Raw genomic sequence first — 20,036 nt, forward strand, 5'->3', positions numbered from 1 at the left:
GATCTCTCCTGTTCACACGCCTACAATGACAGGGAGTCTCTACCATCCACCTTTTCTCTCTGTCTACTCATTCCCTCAGGGCTGGGGTCAATTCACAATTTGACCAAATGATAGCATGGTAGAATGTAGTATTTGGAAAAAGTATGTTTTATGCTTCCACAGTTTCATACAACGTGCCACAATCCTAGAATGAGGCACAGTGACTGACAAAATATGAGCAACAATAGATTTTTTATTGACAAAACTAATTAAATACTCTGAGTACTACTTACATTATTTACATTACATTCATGTTCAATTATGATACAACATACAAAGTATAAAGACAACATACAGCAATATGTATTTTACTATCTGCTAAGCTTTAGGCTACTTTCTTATGTATAAAGCAGTATTATTGTCTGTATCCTATATGAGCTAAGAGCTGAATCCCAATCTAAGAAACGTGCACATAACTCATACTTCCCTCGAATTTCCCTCAAATTTCCCTTTGACATCAGTTCGTCATTTATGGGATGGTTTGGGTTACTGCACGCACCTGACGTTTGGATGTGCGTGAAGATCTTAAAGTAGAAATGTGATTCTTGCATCTTGGATGTGTGTGTGTCCATCATTCAAAGTCACAGCCCAGCAGTTCTATCCTGAGCGTGATGGAGGTCTTCCAGCTCTGAGGGATGACTCTGATAAAGCGAGAGAAGATTGGAGGATAGATGTAGTTCTTCACATGGCCATTGTTATCCGTGTTGCCGGGGAAAGTCTGCCGGGAGAGTGGAAGACAGCATGTCAGTATTTTGAAATCTTCATGTAATAATATTATCAGATTAATACTTATTAGCGATAGCTTGGATAGAGAATTAACAGCAGGACTGTAAAATAACCCTTAATACCATCGCTTAATACCATCGCATTACCCTTTTGCCTGACAATCCTACCTTTGACATGTTGTCATCATCGTCAGTGTACTTCATCCAGTTTAGTCCATCATCGCTGTACTCCAGAGTGTAGCAGATGACGTACATCTCCGTGCCCAGGGACTTGGCCCCCTGCGTTATGATACCTGTGATCTTCTTTACCTGGGCCAGCTCCACCTGCAGCCACTGGTTTATGTTGTTATTCTGGGGGGAGACAGGGGGGGACAGAGGGATGACTGACCTGGAATGGTGAGTGTGCCCACATTAGTTTGTACATACAGGTATATATGTGTGTGTGTGTGTGTGTGTGTGTGTGTGTGTGTGTGTGTGTGTGTGTGTGTGTGTGTGTGTGTTGTGTGTGGTGTGTGTGTGTGTGTGTTGTGTGTACACATGTGCCTACATGGACCTGTGTGTGGTTATCGTACCTTGGCCTGCCATGCGTTGATGGTGCCCTGTGTGTTGAGTCGTGCCAGTGAGGCTTGCCAGGAACCAGAGTACCAGCTGGAGGCTGTAGAGCTGGCAGTGATACGATGGTCCTCTATCCGACTGCTCTCCATACCCAGGGGCACTGAGCAACCTGATGGAGGGAATTAGAATACATTCACTTTATTGCTCGTTTATTGGGAAATATTTGTGCTCAAACATAGGCTTGGATGCTAACATCACATTAAACAGTAGGAATGCTACCCATCATCATTATCATCATCATTATCATCGTCATCATCACCATCATCAACAACAACAACATCATCATCATCGCTCACCGTCCAGCTCACAGCCGTAGTACTCCATGCGGACCATGGGCGAGTTGTGGGAGTGGAGAGGGTGAAGTCTGATAAACCGACAAATCAGGGGAGGGAAGAGGGTGTTGACCTTCACCTGATGAGCTTCCTGGTTACCAGTGAACGTCTGGAGAATGGAAGAAAAACATTTGGATTAAAAACATATATCGTCATATGTACTGTATCTCTGTATATTTAGCAGTCATAGCAATGATCAAATTCAAAAGTATCTATCAAAAGTATAATTTCAGATGACCAGAAGTATCTCTGATTTTTGAAAATGTAAATATAACGCAGTACATATAACTAGAATAACAGCAATGTTAGAATGTAAATACATAGTCCCGTTACATGTATTCCATTGCTCTCCAACCATGCTGTTCTACAGATGTACTCCTCACCATCCTGAACTCGTTGCTGTCTCCCTTGTAGTAGATCCACTTCCTCTTGTCCGTGCTGTAGGATATGGTGTAGTTGACCATGTAGTGGGAGGAGAACATCTGCTTGGCGCCCTGTGTCGCTACCTGACTGATCACCACGGGCCTCTGAAAGTCTACCTACAAGTCAATGGTCACAGTAGGCATCACTACAGGTGTCATCAAATAGGTATCACCACCCAGGCTTAAGTTGAGACACATAAACCTCACCTACCAAGTTTACAGGGTCAGGAAATACTCAGGACCCAATGCATGACACGCATGTGACCCCACATCAACAGAGTATATCCCCACAAAGACGCTGTAATGATGATTATGCTGCCACCTGTAGGAAACTTTGAGGAATACATGCTCACTGCTCATCAGCTACATAATATTGCAGACACCACATGTATTCCCTGAGAGGTGAGGTTATGTACCTGTATCCAGCTGCCTGCCTTGTCTGTACTCCATGCATTGTATTTGCCTTGGTTGTTCAGTCTGGCCAGATGGGGCTCCCAGTAGCCTGCATAAGGAGAAATAAGTTAGTTAGAGGGTGAAACCAGCGGAGGCTGATGGGAGGAACTATTGGAAGATGGCCTCATTGTAATGTCTGGAATGGAATTAATGGAAGGGAGTGGTGTGGTTTCCATATCTTTGATGTGTTTGATACCGTTCCATTTATTCCATTCCAGCCATTACAATGAGGCCGTCCTCCTATAGCTCCTCCCACCAGCATCCTCTGGGTAAAACACTGCAACTGTTAACCCTTTCACACGTACCATCACACGGGTGTGATCGTTCTACAGTGGTCCCTGAAGCGTACGATCACACCCGTGTGATTAGAACACTCGTTTAGAACGCTCATTTAGAACGGCCAGTTTCGAATGACGCAACAATCAGCGTTTGAGCTGGCCACACTTTTTTCAGAAACTATTTACACAAACACAGTCCTTACAAAGTTATGTCCAGAATGTGAGCAGTTTATTTTTGGATTCAATGTTCAGATATTCACAGAAGAATATATAGCATAACACAATCATCCTAACCGGAAAAATGTAGGCTACATTTATGTGCCCATTACAATCTGTGCAAGAATCGGAATGCATGATTTGTCACCTAGATTTGAAAACATGTTAATAAAACCGTAAATACACAAATAATTGCCACACAAAACATTTTCTGATAGTGATTTATTGATACAAGTGGCGCGTGCCGGCAGTCAACCACGTACCCTCTCACTCTAAACCATTCAGTGTTGTTGTTTATSTATGTAGCTAGTGAGATGAGCTGAAGCATTAGCAATGTCTTTCAAAAGGAGACAACAAACAAATGTGGAAATTCTGGAGATTTTTAAAAATTCTGACAATGAGTCCTGAGTAATGAAAGTCAGGAATCAGATTCTGACAGTGACAGTGAGGAGCTGCCCCCCAACCTTGTAGACATTGAGAACCCTGAATCTGAATTTCCCTTGTCCACTGACAAAGTCCCAGTTCCCTTTGAAGATGCTGGTGGTGATGGAGGCATACCAACAGTGGATAAAGTACAGGAGTTCTGTGGTAGCTGGAAGGCCACCAGTCATTTCACCCCCCTGGCCCTGCTGTTTCACCCCTCCTGGCCCTGGTGTTTGCTTTGATGAGTCCAGTCTGGAGTGCAACGCCCCTTGCCATTTCCAACTGAGGCAGAGTGCTTCAAGTTGTTTCTGACAGAGGAGCTGGTGGGAGACATAGTAGAGACCAATCGCTATGCCTTGGAGCTACAGGATAAGAGAGAGCCAGGAGTGGGGGACAACCACAATTAGTGAAATGTACATTCCTGGTGCCAGTAAAGACTGCTTTCTAGTTCTGCTGCTATGACTGCATTTCATCAACGCTACTACCATCCTAAATGACCCATTATACAAATATAAGAAATGTCAACAGCTGGCAGTAAAGTGGCATGACAAACGAGACGTCCATGTCCTCTCCACTGTCCATACAGCAACCATGTCGGCCACAGGGAAGGTGGACCACCTGACGGGAGAGAGAAACAAACCAGACAGAGAAACATGAAACCAGACTGCGTGCTTGACTATTACCTCAAAATGGGGGCAGTGGATAAGGCCGACATGATAAACAGCTTTGTGGAATGCACTCAGAAAACGACCAAGTGGTATAAGAATATTTTTCAATTTTTCCAGGGTAGCGTCAAAATACAACATGCCAATACTTCTGACGCATTTAGCATTGTTTTACAGAACTAATAGAATAATGTAACTAGCTACATAAGCACGATTGAATATAACACCATAAAAGGTGAGTAACGTTACTCTCGCGTGTCCGCGGTTATAGAGGAATATATACAAATATATTATGCTCCATTCACACAAGTGAGCTATAGTAGAAACGGTATAACACGACACAATAACGTAATTAGGCACTTACTTTGATAGAAACGCAGTCTTGATTTGAAGATGGGTGTCTGGAGTGACGCCTCTAGCACTGAGACGCTGTGCCACTTGGGAGTCATAAGGCCAGGGTAGCTTCAAAATACAACATGCTAATACTTCCCTGACGCAATTAGCATTGTTTTTCCAGAGCTAATAGGAGAATGTAGCTAGCTACCTAAGCATTGAGTATAACACCATAAATGTTATGAAATGAGTAACGTTACATCGCGTGTCCGCGGTTATAAGGAATATACACAAAAACATGATGCTACAGTAGAAACGACATAACACGACATGCAGAAACTATTATAACGTAATAAGTCACTTTGATAGAAACGCACACATTTCCAAAGGTATTATTGGTAACGAAAACAACTTTGATTTCGATGCAGGCGACAGGTGGAATAATATGAACACGTGTATGCAGGACGGCAGATGAGTAAATGTCCTGCACAAACAATTGAGAAGTGTTTGGGGAATTTTATCCGGGTCAGAAATGTCAAAAAAATTAATTGGTCCGCAAAAGTAAAAATGACTACTTTTATGTGAATGAATGAGGCGGAACACACCTCATTTCAAACTGTTATTAGAAAATAAAAAACTTGTTAGAAATAATTTAAAATTGACGAATAAAAACAGGCTGCGTGCTTTTGTTTGAGGGCAGCGCGGATGAAATGTACTGTTACATAACAAACACATTCTGGAATGGAGAGAACGTTCTAATAACACGTGCATAAAAAAATCATGCTGGGGCGACCGTTAGAGATATTTGGAACTCACGCATGAAAGGGTTAAAGTGGCACTCCAGTCTCATTTTCACCTCATGTAGCCCTTTCCTGCAGTCAAATGACCTAGTGGCCTCATGGGTGGAATGTTATTCATATTTTTCATAATTTCATCATTAATTAATAAACATAAAATAAAACACAGAAAATCCAGTGTTTCTGTGTCAAACGGTTTTGTTACATATCAGGCTTCTGTGATGTATGTCAAGTGTAATATTGAGATGCAAACTCAAAATGTTATACATTTCAACTCCATATCTGACATGGTATAGGTGTCTTCTTCGTTTTGAAGCCCATAACCATGTGTGTGAGGTGTTCACTTCTGTTTCAAAGTAGATTTGTTTAAGACTACTAAGTGTGACCCTGATTTAGCCCATTTACTAAACAAAAGGCACATCTCAATAGGTGGTCCAGGTATGTCATGGCAGAAGTGGGGGATGGGCAATTCCTCTTTTGTTATCTATTGTTCCTCAAGCAAGCGGGGAGGCTGATGATGTCATGGATTCAGACCAATTCCTTGAAGTGTCTATCCTTTATCCTTTAGTGTGTATACTTTACTGTATTCATACTTGGAATGTTGCTTTTTCAACAGTAAAAGTAAAAACATCACTGAAGGACATCTAACTTGGAAGGCTAGATGTCAGTTGGTAGTATTATTTCTGATTAAGCACCCAACATCTAGAGGGTGGAGGGATACAGAGTGGAGGTATGCAGAGGGATACTGAGTGTAAGGATACCTCTTTTGTCGTTCGCTGTGATCTGGTTGTCTTTGACGCTCCCAGAAATCAGACCCAGTGGATGGTAACACTCTGAAAAAGACAAATAGATTTTATTATGGGACTGATTCTTTGGGATAATGACTGTTGATATGACTTGGCTTGAGTCAATTCACTCAATAAGCATTGACACTAGCAGTAAAAACGACTCTCTAGGAGTTGAGATGGACATCACACATTTGCTGTTACATGTGGCATTGAGAAATTGGTTCTATTAGCATAAGTGCTTTTGAGTGGGTCGTACTATTATCTAGAACCAGGAAGAGGGTCTGCATCCCTCTCTGTTGGGAGAGTCCAACCTCTGACTCCAGCTGCCACAGCCCCGGCTTGGATGGCAACATCTCCAGAGTTGCAAAGCCCCCTGGGAAACAAAACCAGAGCAGGTTAGTAGTGTTGAGGAAAACTCTTTCCAAGGATCAGGTAGGGATAATTGTCCAGTTAATAAGAGTTTATTCAAGCAATTGCAGACGAGATCACACTCGGAGAGGAACTCAAAGGATACAGAGTCACACAGTCATTATATACTTCTTCTACACAAAGAGCTGCTTGCCTCTCCGAGGGGGAGGCAAGGTTACACGAGAGATAGCAGGACTTGGCTCCACTTCTTTCAAGCATTGTACAAACAAGAACAGGTTCTAATCACTTCTCACAGCCTACGCTAAGTTAAACAACGGTGTTTTCCCACTCAAATATTTACAGTACATATAATACTTTTCAACTCAAGCATTTACATAGCATTAGAACCATTTTGCCCTAACAGTAGCGATGTGTCACATAAATGTGACAAAACATGTCATCTATCCATTCAGTAAAGTTCTCACCAGGCAGCAGTGGGTAGACAGCCTGGGTGTGGTCCCTGGTCTGTTTGTGGATGAAGGTCTGGCCGTGGAAGTGAACACTGTGGAGGTCTCTGGGAGATCCCATGTTGAAGAGGTGCCAGCGGACCGTCTGGTTAGTGTACATCCTCAGACCCTTCAGACTGAATATGATTCCGTTGATGGCTGCCCCCCCCAACATACACACAACCCCCCAAAAATTAACGATTAAACAATCTCTGTTTTGTAAATTTGTCTCTGTTGTTCATTACTCATATCATGATTTTACAACCAAAAATCCCAAATCAAGACTCGATCCAGGAGGGACCAGCCATGACTCACTAGTCAGTTATCCTACGATTAGTTATCTAATGGTGTTAGATTAGAAGGTGCCTACCGCTGAACTTGAGGTTATCGCTGAAGTCATGGTCCATCACCCTGGCTCGTTTGTTCTTCCTCTCCATTATCTCATGGTTCTTCTCGTAGTACCAGCTCTTGGACTCATCGAAGGTCATGAAGAGGAGCATGAACTCCCTCATGTCCACTGCCTTCGTGCTCAGAGTGCCCTTACGACACACCAGCAATGGCCCAATCAGACCAGAGTTTATATCTTTCTCCTGGATGAGACGAGAGAAAACAAACAATCAAACGCTAGATTATTGGAATATCCCTCAACAGATCACAAAGACACACCAGGTTAGTGTAGGAGGTGCTTCAGAGGACAAGACATCACACGTCAACACAGAGTTATCACATGAAATACCTCAGAAGCACAAAAGGGACTATACATAGAAAATAGTGATGTTGTATCAGCTACGTTAATTAACTAAACCATCAGAAGGTAAGTGTTTACTCACAGGGTTAACCCCAGAGTAGTAGGCCCAGGTGCGACAGTCAGAGTCGTCTCCGGTGGGTCCGACATTGGCGTTGACCTTCCAGAGGTATGTGTATGTGGTGTTGGGCTGGACCTCGTTGTCATACTTGTACCAGTACTTGGACTCGTCATCGTAGGACAACCCCTCTGTCTGCTTGGTGTAGGAAACCCCATTGGCGTGCAAGGAGTACGGGCGGCTAGCCAGGTTCCTGAAAAATACCTACAGACCAAGGACACACATTTCATTTCCTGAAAAATACCGTGATACCTACAGACCAGGAACATCAGTTTGATTACATGGTCCATTATTCATGATCATGGGCACAACTCACCTACCGTAGATTCATGCAAAAATGAGCAAAAGGTAGCCCTCAGGGTTTCCTGTCTTACCATTATGGTCTGTCCAACCTCTGCCTTGATGACTGGCCCCAGGATGCCCAGGTGTTCGTCCATCTCCCCCCGGATGTCTGGCGTGCTGAATGTGCTGTCCAGGTAACCTCGGAACACTACCTTGGAGAATCTTGTGGACCTGTCGGTTTTCTGTGCCTTATCCATCCTCCTGTTGTGGAGAGACAAAAGACAAAGGTTTTATTGAACAAAAAAGAAGGTATGCATAATTCCAGTCAGAAAAATATCATTTGAGCACATAGAACAATAAACAAGGGAGATTACATTTTCCCAATACATCCCACACCTCAGCCCCATCCACTATTTTATCCTTACTTCTGTCCATAGCCCCCGTAGTCCCACTGCACCTCCTCCGCAGTAATAAAGTATGTCCTCACGTTATCTCCCGCCATTTTGAGGAAATATTTTGCATTCTCATCCAGAGTTAGGTCATGCATGTCCTCCTTCTCTTTGTATGGGTCAATGTAGTCGACGTACTCATACTCCTCTGCAGCACTAACCGCTGCCATGTCTAGGACAGCATCCGGGTCATCACCGCCCTCACTCTGGACATAAATATCATAGTCGCTGAAGTCAGGTCGTGGCACGCCAATCACAATGGCTTTGTTTGAGAAGTCCTCCTCGCTGGAAATGGGTCGGGTCCCTCTGGGGGTTTGACCGGTGATAGGATGGGGTTTGAAACCCCTGGGGGAGAAACTGCGGCCTCTCGGAGGCTGGGGTTTGTACTCCTTCTTCTTCTTGGTTTTCATGGCATAGCCTTTACGGGGTCTTTGTCTGCGGTGGACGACCTTGATGTTGGGTTTCCGCATTTCCGGAGTTGGGCTTGGTTCCAGCGTATTTGGCGGCTCTGGGAGCTCGTTTCCAATATATTTCGTCATGTGATCTGGCATCTCCATTGGGACCATCTCGTGTGTCCCCTCATAGCCCCAGTGCTCCCCCTGCAGGTCAACGGAGATGGTGCGGATGACCTCACTCCTGTTGTTTCTCAGGTAGATTACCACTTCCTCCTTAGAGCTCTCGGAACTCTGGGATAGAATCTCCTCCGAGCTGCTGTCTGGCTGCTGATTGGTTGACAGTGACAGATTTGCCGCAGCAGGATTAGCGTCAGTAGTCTCATTAGAGAATTCTGAGCTTTCTGAGGACAACTCTACAACGGCATCCGGCACAGCGGTGTTCTTTTTACTCTCAGAACTAGTCTCCTCTGATGAATTCCAGTGGTTCAAACCAGAAGTGTTTGCTGTGCCATTTTGTTTTGGCACTATGTCAGAGAATGTTTCAATGTCTGATGGTTGTTTGCCATTTTGTGGCACCACACTGCTGAAGTTGCCAGGTGTGGACGTGGCGTCAGAGAAATAGGTACCATTTCCTTGCTCAGTGGTGGTGTTGGTGTCCAATGAACCGTTCACGGTTATGTTACCACTATCCTCAGTTTCAAGGTCAAAGTTGGTCATGTTGTGTTCTTCCACCAAGGTAAAAATTAACTCTGCAACTTCAGCACTCACCACACTCTCTGATTGGTTGGTTATATTCTGAGATGAATTTGAAGCTGTACCGTTTTCATTGGATGAAGCAGTTGTTGACTCTCTTCCCAGGAGTACAATATCATTGGCGCCAATCCCCTTGTTCTCTTCTGTAGTGTTGGAAGAGGGGTCGGGAAGAGGCACAGAGTAAGAGAAGACATCGCCTCGAGTAATCCTTCCCTCCAACTCTTCCACTAATGCTTCAACTTTTGAGGTGCTATTCACAGTGGCCCAATCACCTCTGATCTGCATCACTCTCTCACTCTCAGCCTTTGAGCTATTGTTGAACGGACCTGGTGAGGCTTTGGTTGCTGTAACTTCTGTACTATTGGTACTTACTGAAGTGATGTTGCTGTCTACAAATGATAAACTGTTGTTATTAACTGTTATGTTCTTTGATTCAGTCTCAGCCATTGAGGAGCTGTTAAGATTTGAGTCTAACTGATCTGTAGTAAAGTTCAGCGCTTCTGTTACATTCTCAATTATGCTCTTGTTCAACAAAGCCTTTGTCGTAAAGTTGCCTCCGTCAATCGTCTCCCTCTCGACCAATGACGTGTTTGTAGGTGCATCATAAGACGATGAGGTGTGGTTTGCATTCGCGTCTCCGTCGGGATCAGGCACATCAACGCTATCGTAGTCGTACATAGAGAGATCCAACATCTCCACGTCCGTCTCATTCGTCTTTTTCTTGATTGACCTAAGATCCAGAAAATCAGCCCAGCCTGCTGTATAATCATCAATCTCCACCTTATTCTTTTTCTCTTTCACCTCATCCTTCCTCTCCTTATCTTTCGCCTCGTTAATATCCATGGGTTTCCAGATGGAGAAGTCAGCGCTGACCTTCGGATCCGTCTTTGTCTCGTCTTCGTACTCATAGACGTAGTCTCGGAAGCACTCCACGTCTCTGAACTTCACACGCATTCCCTTGGTGGTCTCATGGGAGTTCATGGAAGCCAGCAGCCAAACACCTAACAAAAGAACAGACCCTATTTAGTCTTTGAATCGTAACAAAAGGAAACATTTTACATCATCTTAATCTTGTATTGTGCCTGCTGTAGAGTTGACGGTTGAAAACCCAAATGCATTTTCCACCACTAACCTATCTATTGTATCTTGTAGAACTAAGGGTTAGAGGTTTGGGAGTTGAGTGTGTGGAGTGTATGACCAGTTAACTCATTAACCGCTGACTCACCAATGTTATCCATGTTCATGGTGATGGTCTCTCCAGTCATGGGGAACAGGCTGAGGAAGTCCTCAGTCTGATCGTTCAAGTCGAAAGTGTGACCGTAGAAGGTTGCAGTCTGGATGTAGTCCTGCTCTCCAACACTGGACACGTGCCACGTCACAATCTCACCATTGCAGAAGCCCAGCAGCTGACCACTCTCAAACACGTAACCGTTAATCGCTGGGGGAGGAAATGATACCATTTAAGTCAATAAAGGAAGTGGTCAAATTTTTTGAAAAGTATTATTCTGAATATGAAGCAGAATATGAACAGTTTTTGACAGTGATAGGCAGTTGATTTTTATGAATGTGATTCTTCTATGTGGAGTGCATTCTAGATAGGAGGAAAGATTTAGTATATGATACACTTTCTCAATTTCAATAATCTTCTGGCTGTACCAGACCATTCCTGTCTCTAAAATGTATGAATTGTAGTGATGAAGGGGAGCGATACTCACTATGCATAACGTTTGATTTATAAAACTCTGGGTCTTCTTTCTTGACCTTTGCTGGTTCACTGTACGATGCAATGTTGTCATCTAGATACCAGCTCTTATTCTCATCAAAAACAGTAAACATGGCGTGCTGTTCTTTGTCTGATTTCAGCTGCAGAGACAAAGCTTCATTTAACACTGTACATCCAAAATCTGTAAAAGTACATTGTATTAAATTATGTTCTGGCATTAGTAGAGAAGAGAGGCCAGTTGCAGTACCTATGTAGTAGTAGTAAAATGTTATAGTAGTGCAGTAGTAGTAATGAAGTAGCAGTAGTATAGTACCTGCATGTTCCTTAGAAGTAATGTATTAGTAATTGAGTATAAGTTGTATCAGTGTAGTACCTGCACATTCCGCTTGTTGAGGGACTGGCTCTTGCAGATGAGCAGAGGCCCAACTAGGCCTGAGGCGATGTCTCGGGGTGTGTTCACTGCACTGTGGTACATACGGGTCAGGCATTGCGAGTCGCCTGCCAAAGGTTCATCCTCTTCGATCACCTGCCACACATAGGTATGCGTCTCGCCAGGCTGAACCCCATGGGTCTGGTTACCTCCTGCTGGGTAGTTGGCCCCCTCTGCTACTTTGTCGATGGTCAGTCCGTGTGGGTAGATGCTGTACGGCCGTGTGGCCATGTTCTTAAAGACAATCTGTGAATGTGGGGAAAAGATGCTTGAGAAGGCACTGGCAAAAGACAATTGTGGACACAGTATAGTGTTCTTGCATGGAGAAGAAGGTAGAATACACATCTTAACAACTTAAGAATTGGGCACATGAAAAAAGTGGGCATTTGAAAATAGAACATTTGTATCTCACCTTGATGACATCATGGATCTGCGCCCTGATGACAGGGCCAAGGATGCCCACCTCTATCTTCCTCTGTTTGTTTTCGGCCCTCTCAGTGAACGTGGCATCTTTGTACTGCGTGTACACTGCCTTCTTATACTTCTGGCCTATACGCTCTGGGCTTCGCTTCAGATACTTGAACTTGAAGTCACTGAAAGAAACATGGAGAGAAAAGGATGTGATGTCACAGGAAGTCAGGTCACACTGAGACTAGTCAACAGATTAATGGAGAATGTCAAAGTGGCGATCATGTCACAAATACAACGATGGTATTATCTATTACTGTATTAAGCTGAATTTCTTCCCAATTCTAAATTGGCTGAATTTAGTTTAGATAGATAAATAATTGTGGGCTAAAGTAAAGCGAAATGAGTAAGTCAATAAATATCTGTAAAGCTGTTTACCTGTCAATGTATTCTGGCATGTTTGGTGCGTAGTCCCAGACAACCTCCTCAGCTGCGATATAATAGGTCCACTCCTGGCTCTCTCGTTTCTGCTTGATGGTCAGCTTACGTTTGGGAGGGTTAAAGCCCTCGCAGCTCCTCACTTCTACAAAGCCATGCATACCAGCTACAACAGCAGAGAAGTTAGTTTGTTCAGGAGGGTCATGTTGATTTAACATGTTGGGAATAGAACATTACACATTCAATCAATCAAACTTGATTCAAAGTGCATTTCAAAATGTCAATACACTACAATACATCTGAATAAACTTCAATCTACTCTGTGGCCCATCACAGTAAATCTCACACCACACATATTCTCAGAACCCATATGCAAATATAGTACTGGCTACACACTTAGAAAAATAGGTTCTATCTAGAACCTAAAATGGTTCTTCGGCTGAACCCTTTAAAATAAAAATGTTTTGTTTCCAGATAGAACTCTTTTCGGTTCTATGTAAAATCCTTTCCACAAAGGGTTCTACATGGATCCCAAAAGAGTTCTACCTGGAATCAAAAAGGGTTATTCTATGGGGACAGCCAAAGAACTGTTTTGGCACCCTTTTTTCTAAGAGTGTAGCTCGGTTATATGAATGTCATCAAGCCATTGACACGTACCCTCCAGGTGCTTGCTGGTGTGTGAGGAGAGGAGCCAGCGGCCCGTGTTGACGGCGGTCATGTTGGCGCTGGTGGCAGTGCCAGCGATCAGGCCCACCGAGGAGACCCGATGGTCAGCCTGCTGCAGGACCTGCCCGTTGATGTGCACCGAGAACAGCTCAGGCTCTGAACTCATGCCCACCAGGTGCAGGCTGACAGGGGTGTGGGCGCAGACAGTCAGACCTGGGGGGAAGGGAGGGACAGGAGGAGGAGATGGAGAGAAGACAGGGAGGGGGACAGACTTGAGGAAGGAATGAGCCCACTACACGCCCTATACCCATAGAATCTGAGAAAGGATTAGGTGGAAGCAATAGTTCCAAGCAATAACCAGCTGGGATGGAACAACTAAAGCAGACAACCTAAACGACTTAAAGCACAACAACCATTATCTGTAGATATCAGCAGAACTGAGAGTGATGAGAGAGGATCTGACTGACTGACCTGGCACTGATCCGTTGGTGTATCCATTGATTGTGTGTTTGATGTGGCTTTGAGTGGCAGTGGCACTGTCCATCTTTGGCTTATACCAGCTCTTACTCTCATCCAACACTCCCATGAGGAAGACGTATTCCTGGTGGAACAACACCTGTTCTCCAGACACGTCAAGACTACCTGGAGGGAGGTACAGAGGGTGGTTCAGTTGATTTCTTTCTGGTTACTTACTGACATGGTTGTTTTGGTACTTATGGCACTGTGTCAGGAATAGGCCTCATACATTTCACATTTACATTTACATACCTGCTTTACAGATGAGCAGGGTGCCGATCAGTCCTGAGTTGTAGTCCTTGACAATGTCAAAGTGGGAGAGGTAGGTGTAGGTGAGACAGGAGGGGTCTGCGGCCCGGGGGACAACGTCTGATGTCACCTCCCAGTAGTATGTGTGTTCACCTCCAGGGGGCACCGCATCATCTTCCTTCTCAAATTGAGACGTGTTGTCAAAGTACAGGGAGCCTAAAGGGAGACATGTTTGGTTCATAATAATAAAATAAAGCAGAATGAGAAAGAACTTAATTGCCATTTAATGATCAGAATTTGTCTTGATGTTGTACAAGGTTAAAACTTGGTCACCTGGCCTGATTCGCCTATACTCTAAATAAACGTACAATTTACAGTGACCCCAGTTAACATTTAACAAATGACTAATCTCCAAAATATGCAAACCATCTTCATAAAAAATTGTAGAATCTAGGACAATCTGGTGAATTTAAGAGGTCTATTTACTCCCACTTGTTACAATATTACATAACCTTGCAATGGCACAATTAATTTTGAGTTAAGAATGAATTAAAGAGTAATAATACTGTGCATTTACAAAACTCATCTCTCAACCCCCCCAAGGCTTTATTAGAGGAAATCATGGATTTTCACAGGTTTTAGAGAGTATCCTTTGGACTTTAGTACTGGCTTGTATGTTAATCTGTCTGTCCTGGTTAATATTAATGAAAAGGCCAAACACAGCTGCTTGTGTTGCACAACATGTGTACTTAACTGAATGAATAACATTCAAAATGCCCTAAGTCCCCTTCTCCAACCACATCAATGACTGTCTAGGCCACAGGATGGGTGAATCTGTCTGGGATAGAATACCTCACTGTTTCCACATAGTTACCACAGTCATGATGACAACAACCATGGCTAGCCTTGTAAATTGTTGGACATTCCGACAGATTTTAATAAATGATATCTGTAGAATTCTGGACGAGAACACTTTGTGGGAATACCTGTCAAAAAAATCCCAATTCAAAAGTAACCACCAATGAGCTCTGATAGGGCAGTTAATACAGACGACATCATTGGTTTGTACCCACCCTCTGACTGCTTCCCGTAAGCGATCCCGTGGGCATGGAGGGTGTAAGGGCAATCCGCCATGTTCTTGAACATGACCACAATGGTCTCTCCCTCTTGACCACGGATGGTGGGCCCAAGGAGCCCTGCAAAACACAACAAAAACATATTGGTTAAGAGGGATGTTCTTGCTGCTAATTTAGTTACTTTTGAAAACGAAGTTTTCATGAAATTGGATGAAACCAGATCAAACTATGATGAGCAAAGTATGAAAAATGACTGTTGCTTCTAAACTGATTAAGTTTGACGATAAAGTTACTGGTCCCATCCCCCATGTCAAACACTTGGATTCATTATTAGGGTAACATCACCCTAACGCTCATTTTAATACACCTATGGTAACATGATATTCTCTTACCTAATTTAAATAAGTATCACCTTGTAACCAACATCAGAGATAGCGTCTTTGCAGAGGGGAGTGGTTTATATAGTTCTATAGCTACCCTACTGGTGTCAAAATTTGACTGTAGGGTGTCAGCAAAAGTTTACCATATTCATCTATGGCAAAGATACTTATATGTTTCCCCTTTCATCTGTGTCTGGTGTTTGCTAGTTACTGGCTAGCTAGGTCTTCAGCCAGCATGGAACAAAAAAGGGGGGTTCATTCAAAACGCTGACGCAGTTGTCAAGTCAACACATCCGTCAGTGCTTCTGTGAACCGCATCACAAGAGACATGCCAAATGGGAGATGTTTGAGTTGCTTTGTGCATCACCAAATTTACATTATGATTTTACCGCAACACCACTTACTGCATCCAAGTTGCTTGACATAGGTGTCTCATAGAGCTCATGAATATAAGCTCCCTGCCCACTCAGCCAGTCTTTTGAACTTCCTGGTAGTTAGCCATTGAAGAAAAAGTACTATCCAAACCAATATTATTGGTGATATTTTAGTCACTCAAAATTCTGTTTTACTTGGGAATCAGAATGACTGTTCGGGACCTACACATTAGTGGTGGTGGACTCAATATCATCCCATACAATGCAAAGCACTTTGTGACTAAAGGCGCTATAGCACACAGCAAATTGGCCAGTGTTTATTTTTCAGTATAACATTTCTAGTCTTTATTCAAAAGTTAAATTCGCACTCTAAGAGTGACATTAACACTCAGTGTTGGTGTTAATAACCATAGTTATTGTTTTATACTGTGGAGATTAAAACAGTCCCATCAAAACCACACCTAGCATTATTATATTTCCCAGCATGCTACTGCAGCTATTTGTTTTTAGGATTGTTTTTAATATCTGTGCTTTTGCATGTACAGTACCAGTAAAATGTTTGTACACACTTAGTCATTCAAGGGTTTTTCTTTATTTTTACTATTTTCTACATAGTAGAATAATAGTGAAGACATCAAAACTATGAAATAACTGATATGGAATCATGTAGTAACCAAAAAAGTGTTAAACAAATCAAAATAGATTCTTCAAAGTAGCCACCCTTTGCCTTGATGACAGTGTTGCACACCCTTTGCATTCTTTTCCAACAGTCTTGAAGGAGTTCCCACATATGCTGAGCACATGTTGGCTGCTTTTCCATACATTTGAACAAGTCACACCGTTTAATTTAAATGCATTTCAGGTGACTACCTCATGAAGCTGTTGAGAGACTGCCAAGAGTGTGCGAAGCTGTCATCAAGGCAAAGAGTGGCTACTTTGAAGAATCTCAAATATAAAATATATTTGAATTTTTTTAACACTTTTTTGGTTACTACATGATTCCACATGTGTTATTTCATCGTTTTGATGTATTCACTATTATTCTACAATGTCAAAAATAGTAAAAAATAAAGAACAACCCTGGAATGAGTAGGTGTGTCCAAAGTTTTGACTGGTACTGTACGTTGATTGATTGCTTAATCTTATACTACACAAAGATAAATAAAATAAATGTTTCTAAACTAATCCAATCAGTTAGATGTATTGCACCTGTTACTGAAATTATTGTTCCACTATAAATGGTTTAAGTAGTGTTTTTCATGAAGTGTCCTAATCCTGAAAGTCATTCTGAATGCAAGTTGCAGGTGAATAAAAATTCCAACCATTGGATATCTTAACTCTGGCTGGATTCCTATAGGTATTACATATCACTTTACAAGCCAGCATAATGTGACTTGCAGGCCTGCTGTGGCTTGTAAACCAGAAGTTCATAACACCACTAAGCCAATAAATAAGTGCTTATGATATATGTAATGTATTGTTATAGTTTAATTTTAATGATGACGCTTATCCAGGAAATCACTTGGTGAAAACTACAGGCCTTCAGTAGGAAATAATTCAACAACCATGTCTCTGTCACTAACAAATACTGTCATGGGTGTTAAGTCTACAATTTACTCAAAAAGAAAAGGAACCCTGGGAAATATGCAAATTAGACTTTACACCATACAGTGTTAAAACAACAGCCAAAAATGATTTACTGTAAAACTGCAGGTGTTCATTTCTTACACTGAGAAAGTGTAACAGAGTCAGCACTTAGCAAAGGGAGTCCATTTTACGCCAAATCAAGTGTTATGTTTTACACTGTAGGTGTTGCGTATTACGCTACAGTAGAGCTAAGCAAACACCAGAATCGAGTTCCTTTGAAAACTTTAAAAGTAAAATGGGGAACACGGCAACAGAGTTAAATTATTAAAACTTTCTAAATTATTMTTTTAATACAAGTTCAGTTCACTGACAATAGTGTACATTTGACACTTTCAGAGTTAAATTCACACCATTGATTTTGCTGTGCAAAATTCAATTCATCATTCAACATGATACATTGTCATTGGGTCAGAAAAGAAGATGGAGTAGAAGGTCCAMTGAAAATATAATGTTCTCTTTATTCCAACCACTCTGAAAGACACACATACAGTACATGAGGGAACTTGAGGTGGGGTTGTGACTGTATGGGGAAACAGTAACATTCACTAATGAAAGACAGTCTGTATGTGGGATAGCCCAGACTCATACACATAATTTACCCGACAACGGTGAAAACGCCAAAGCATAAACAGAATTTACCTAGCCAGGAAGGATGGGTCTTGGCCTGCTTGAATCCCTTGTCATACTCCCTGTACACCACTTTCCTATAGGAGGGGCCAGACCTAGACAACAATGGAAAAACACAAACAGTGAATGAACAGAAAAGGACCCAATATGAAACATACAGTGGATGATATAGAAAGACAAATTCAACACATAATTCAGTAACGTAAATACATAATTATCATGTACATCCTTTTATATTCCCCAGTCTAGGGTCACATCATAAAGGTGATAATAATCAAGAACTTGACTGGAGATTGTAAATGTATTGACTATACGTTAAAACATAAAACATAATTATTAAAGCCTAACTTTTTCCAATGAGGACAATATTGCCATCTAACCAGACTGTACTCGTCACATAATTGATAGAGATACTTGACATATACACAATGATATAAAGAAAGAACAGTAATGTTTCATTTTGTCCCATGTTCCATTCAATGGAACACAAGTGAGAGAGCACTGTGGTGCTACCATGACCTATCCACCAGATCAAACAATTACACGATACACCCTCCAAGAAGACAAGAGCCAAATCAACTCAGTAAATCTGTAATGTAGTCAACAGCATATGCCAAACACTTGAATTAACACTGCTCTTAGCAAGGTCAAAGATATTCAACTTCACATGCAGGACCCAACACAAAGACAAAAGGTCACAGAAAAAAAGGAATATAGTAAATCTCATATAAAGCTATTAACTAGTTTTTAGTTTTACCTGTGTGGTTCATTAGCTGTGTAGTCCCAGTCTATGTTCACAGCAGCAATATAGTAGTATCTCTTTCTGTCTGAGTGCTGCTCTGCTGTAGTGTGGGACAGTAGAACCGAGAAGAGCACCAGGAGAGGCAGGAGACGGTGAGTCCATTTCCAGGAATGAAGCCTCATATCTGGGGTTGGAACTCCAGGTGTGGACAGTCTGTCTGTTCTGGATGACAGGAAACTGTTATCTGACAAGAAGAGTCCACTCTGTGCTTTATCACAGGACACAGACAAAAGTACGCACACACACACGCACGCACACACACACGCACACACACACTCACACACACACGCACAGACACACACACGGACGTACGTACGCACACACACACACACACACACACACACACACACACACACACACACACACACACAGACACAGACACAGACACACAGACAAACAAACATCCAACGTATTTTTTCAATCTTGTTAATTGAAACCACATGATTTACTGTTAGTCACTCCTAGTGAAGCAATTTCCTTCACACATGTTACTACGCACTGGAGATGACACTCTTGTTTTGATATGTACTCAGAACTGTTCCAGACCTCAGACTGTAAGATAATATTTCATTCCTTACTGTGCACCATGGGTGTCCCACAGATGCTTTACCAAAAAGTTTCCATGATAAGCCTGGTCCTGTTCATTCATCATCAGGGACAGATAGTTCAGCAATAGCCCATGCACGACAATGGTTGGAGAAATAGGGAAGAATGGTAAGTGTAGGGAACCAGGTTAAAATTCAACTAAAAGGCAACCTGCGATTTCTCCCCCGGTTGTCATATCTGTGTTATACCTGAGCCTGTGTTACTACCTGCACAAATTCCTATGCAATGAGTATACAGAACTTACTAAAGTTGTAATCAGTCATATATTTTTAAACAAAAGGAAAGACAATGGCAAACTTGCACTCATACCTTTGTATAACTATTTTTGTTTCTTGCTAGACAGTGGACCTACTAAACAGCACAGTGTTGACAAGGGATTGCATAATCACAGACATTAGTCTGAATTTTAATT

At 42.3% G+C, this 20,036-nt stretch overlaps 1 protein-coding gene across 1 annotated transcript; it reads right to left on the bottom strand.

Annotated features, from left to right (window-relative positions):
- Positions 1 to 214: 214 nt before the first annotated feature.
- f5 (coagulation factor V) lies at positions 215 to 19,211 on the bottom strand. Its single transcript, XM_023981434.2, has 24 exons — positions 18,974 to 19,211; positions 18,229 to 18,311; positions 15,186 to 15,308; positions 14,116 to 14,328; positions 13,819 to 13,989; positions 13,339 to 13,560; positions 12,682 to 12,847; positions 12,248 to 12,428; positions 11,779 to 12,081; positions 11,398 to 11,545; positions 10,908 to 11,120; positions 8,511 to 10,683; positions 8,178 to 8,346; positions 7,771 to 8,007; positions 7,311 to 7,530; positions 6,920 to 7,099; positions 6,343 to 6,459; positions 6,060 to 6,131; positions 2,550 to 2,635; positions 2,095 to 2,250; positions 1,676 to 1,820; positions 1,337 to 1,488; positions 933 to 1,115; positions 215 to 757 (listed from the first exon to the last, which is right to left on the bottom strand). The coding sequence occupies exons 1-24, from the start codon at positions 19,138 to 19,140 to the stop codon at positions 611 to 613; spliced, it is 6,027 nt and encodes a 2,008-aa protein (XP_023837202.1). The 5' UTR covers positions 19,141 to 19,211; the 3' UTR covers positions 215 to 610.
- Between the last annotated feature and the right edge of the window lie 825 nt (positions 19,212 to 20,036).

Source organism: Salvelinus sp. IW2-2015, linkage group LG36 (assembly GCF_002910315.2).
Source record: "Salvelinus sp. IW2-2015 linkage group LG36, ASM291031v2, whole genome shotgun sequence".
Taxonomy (NCBI): Eukaryota; Metazoa; Chordata; class Actinopteri; order Salmoniformes; family Salmonidae; genus Salvelinus; species Salvelinus sp. IW2-2015.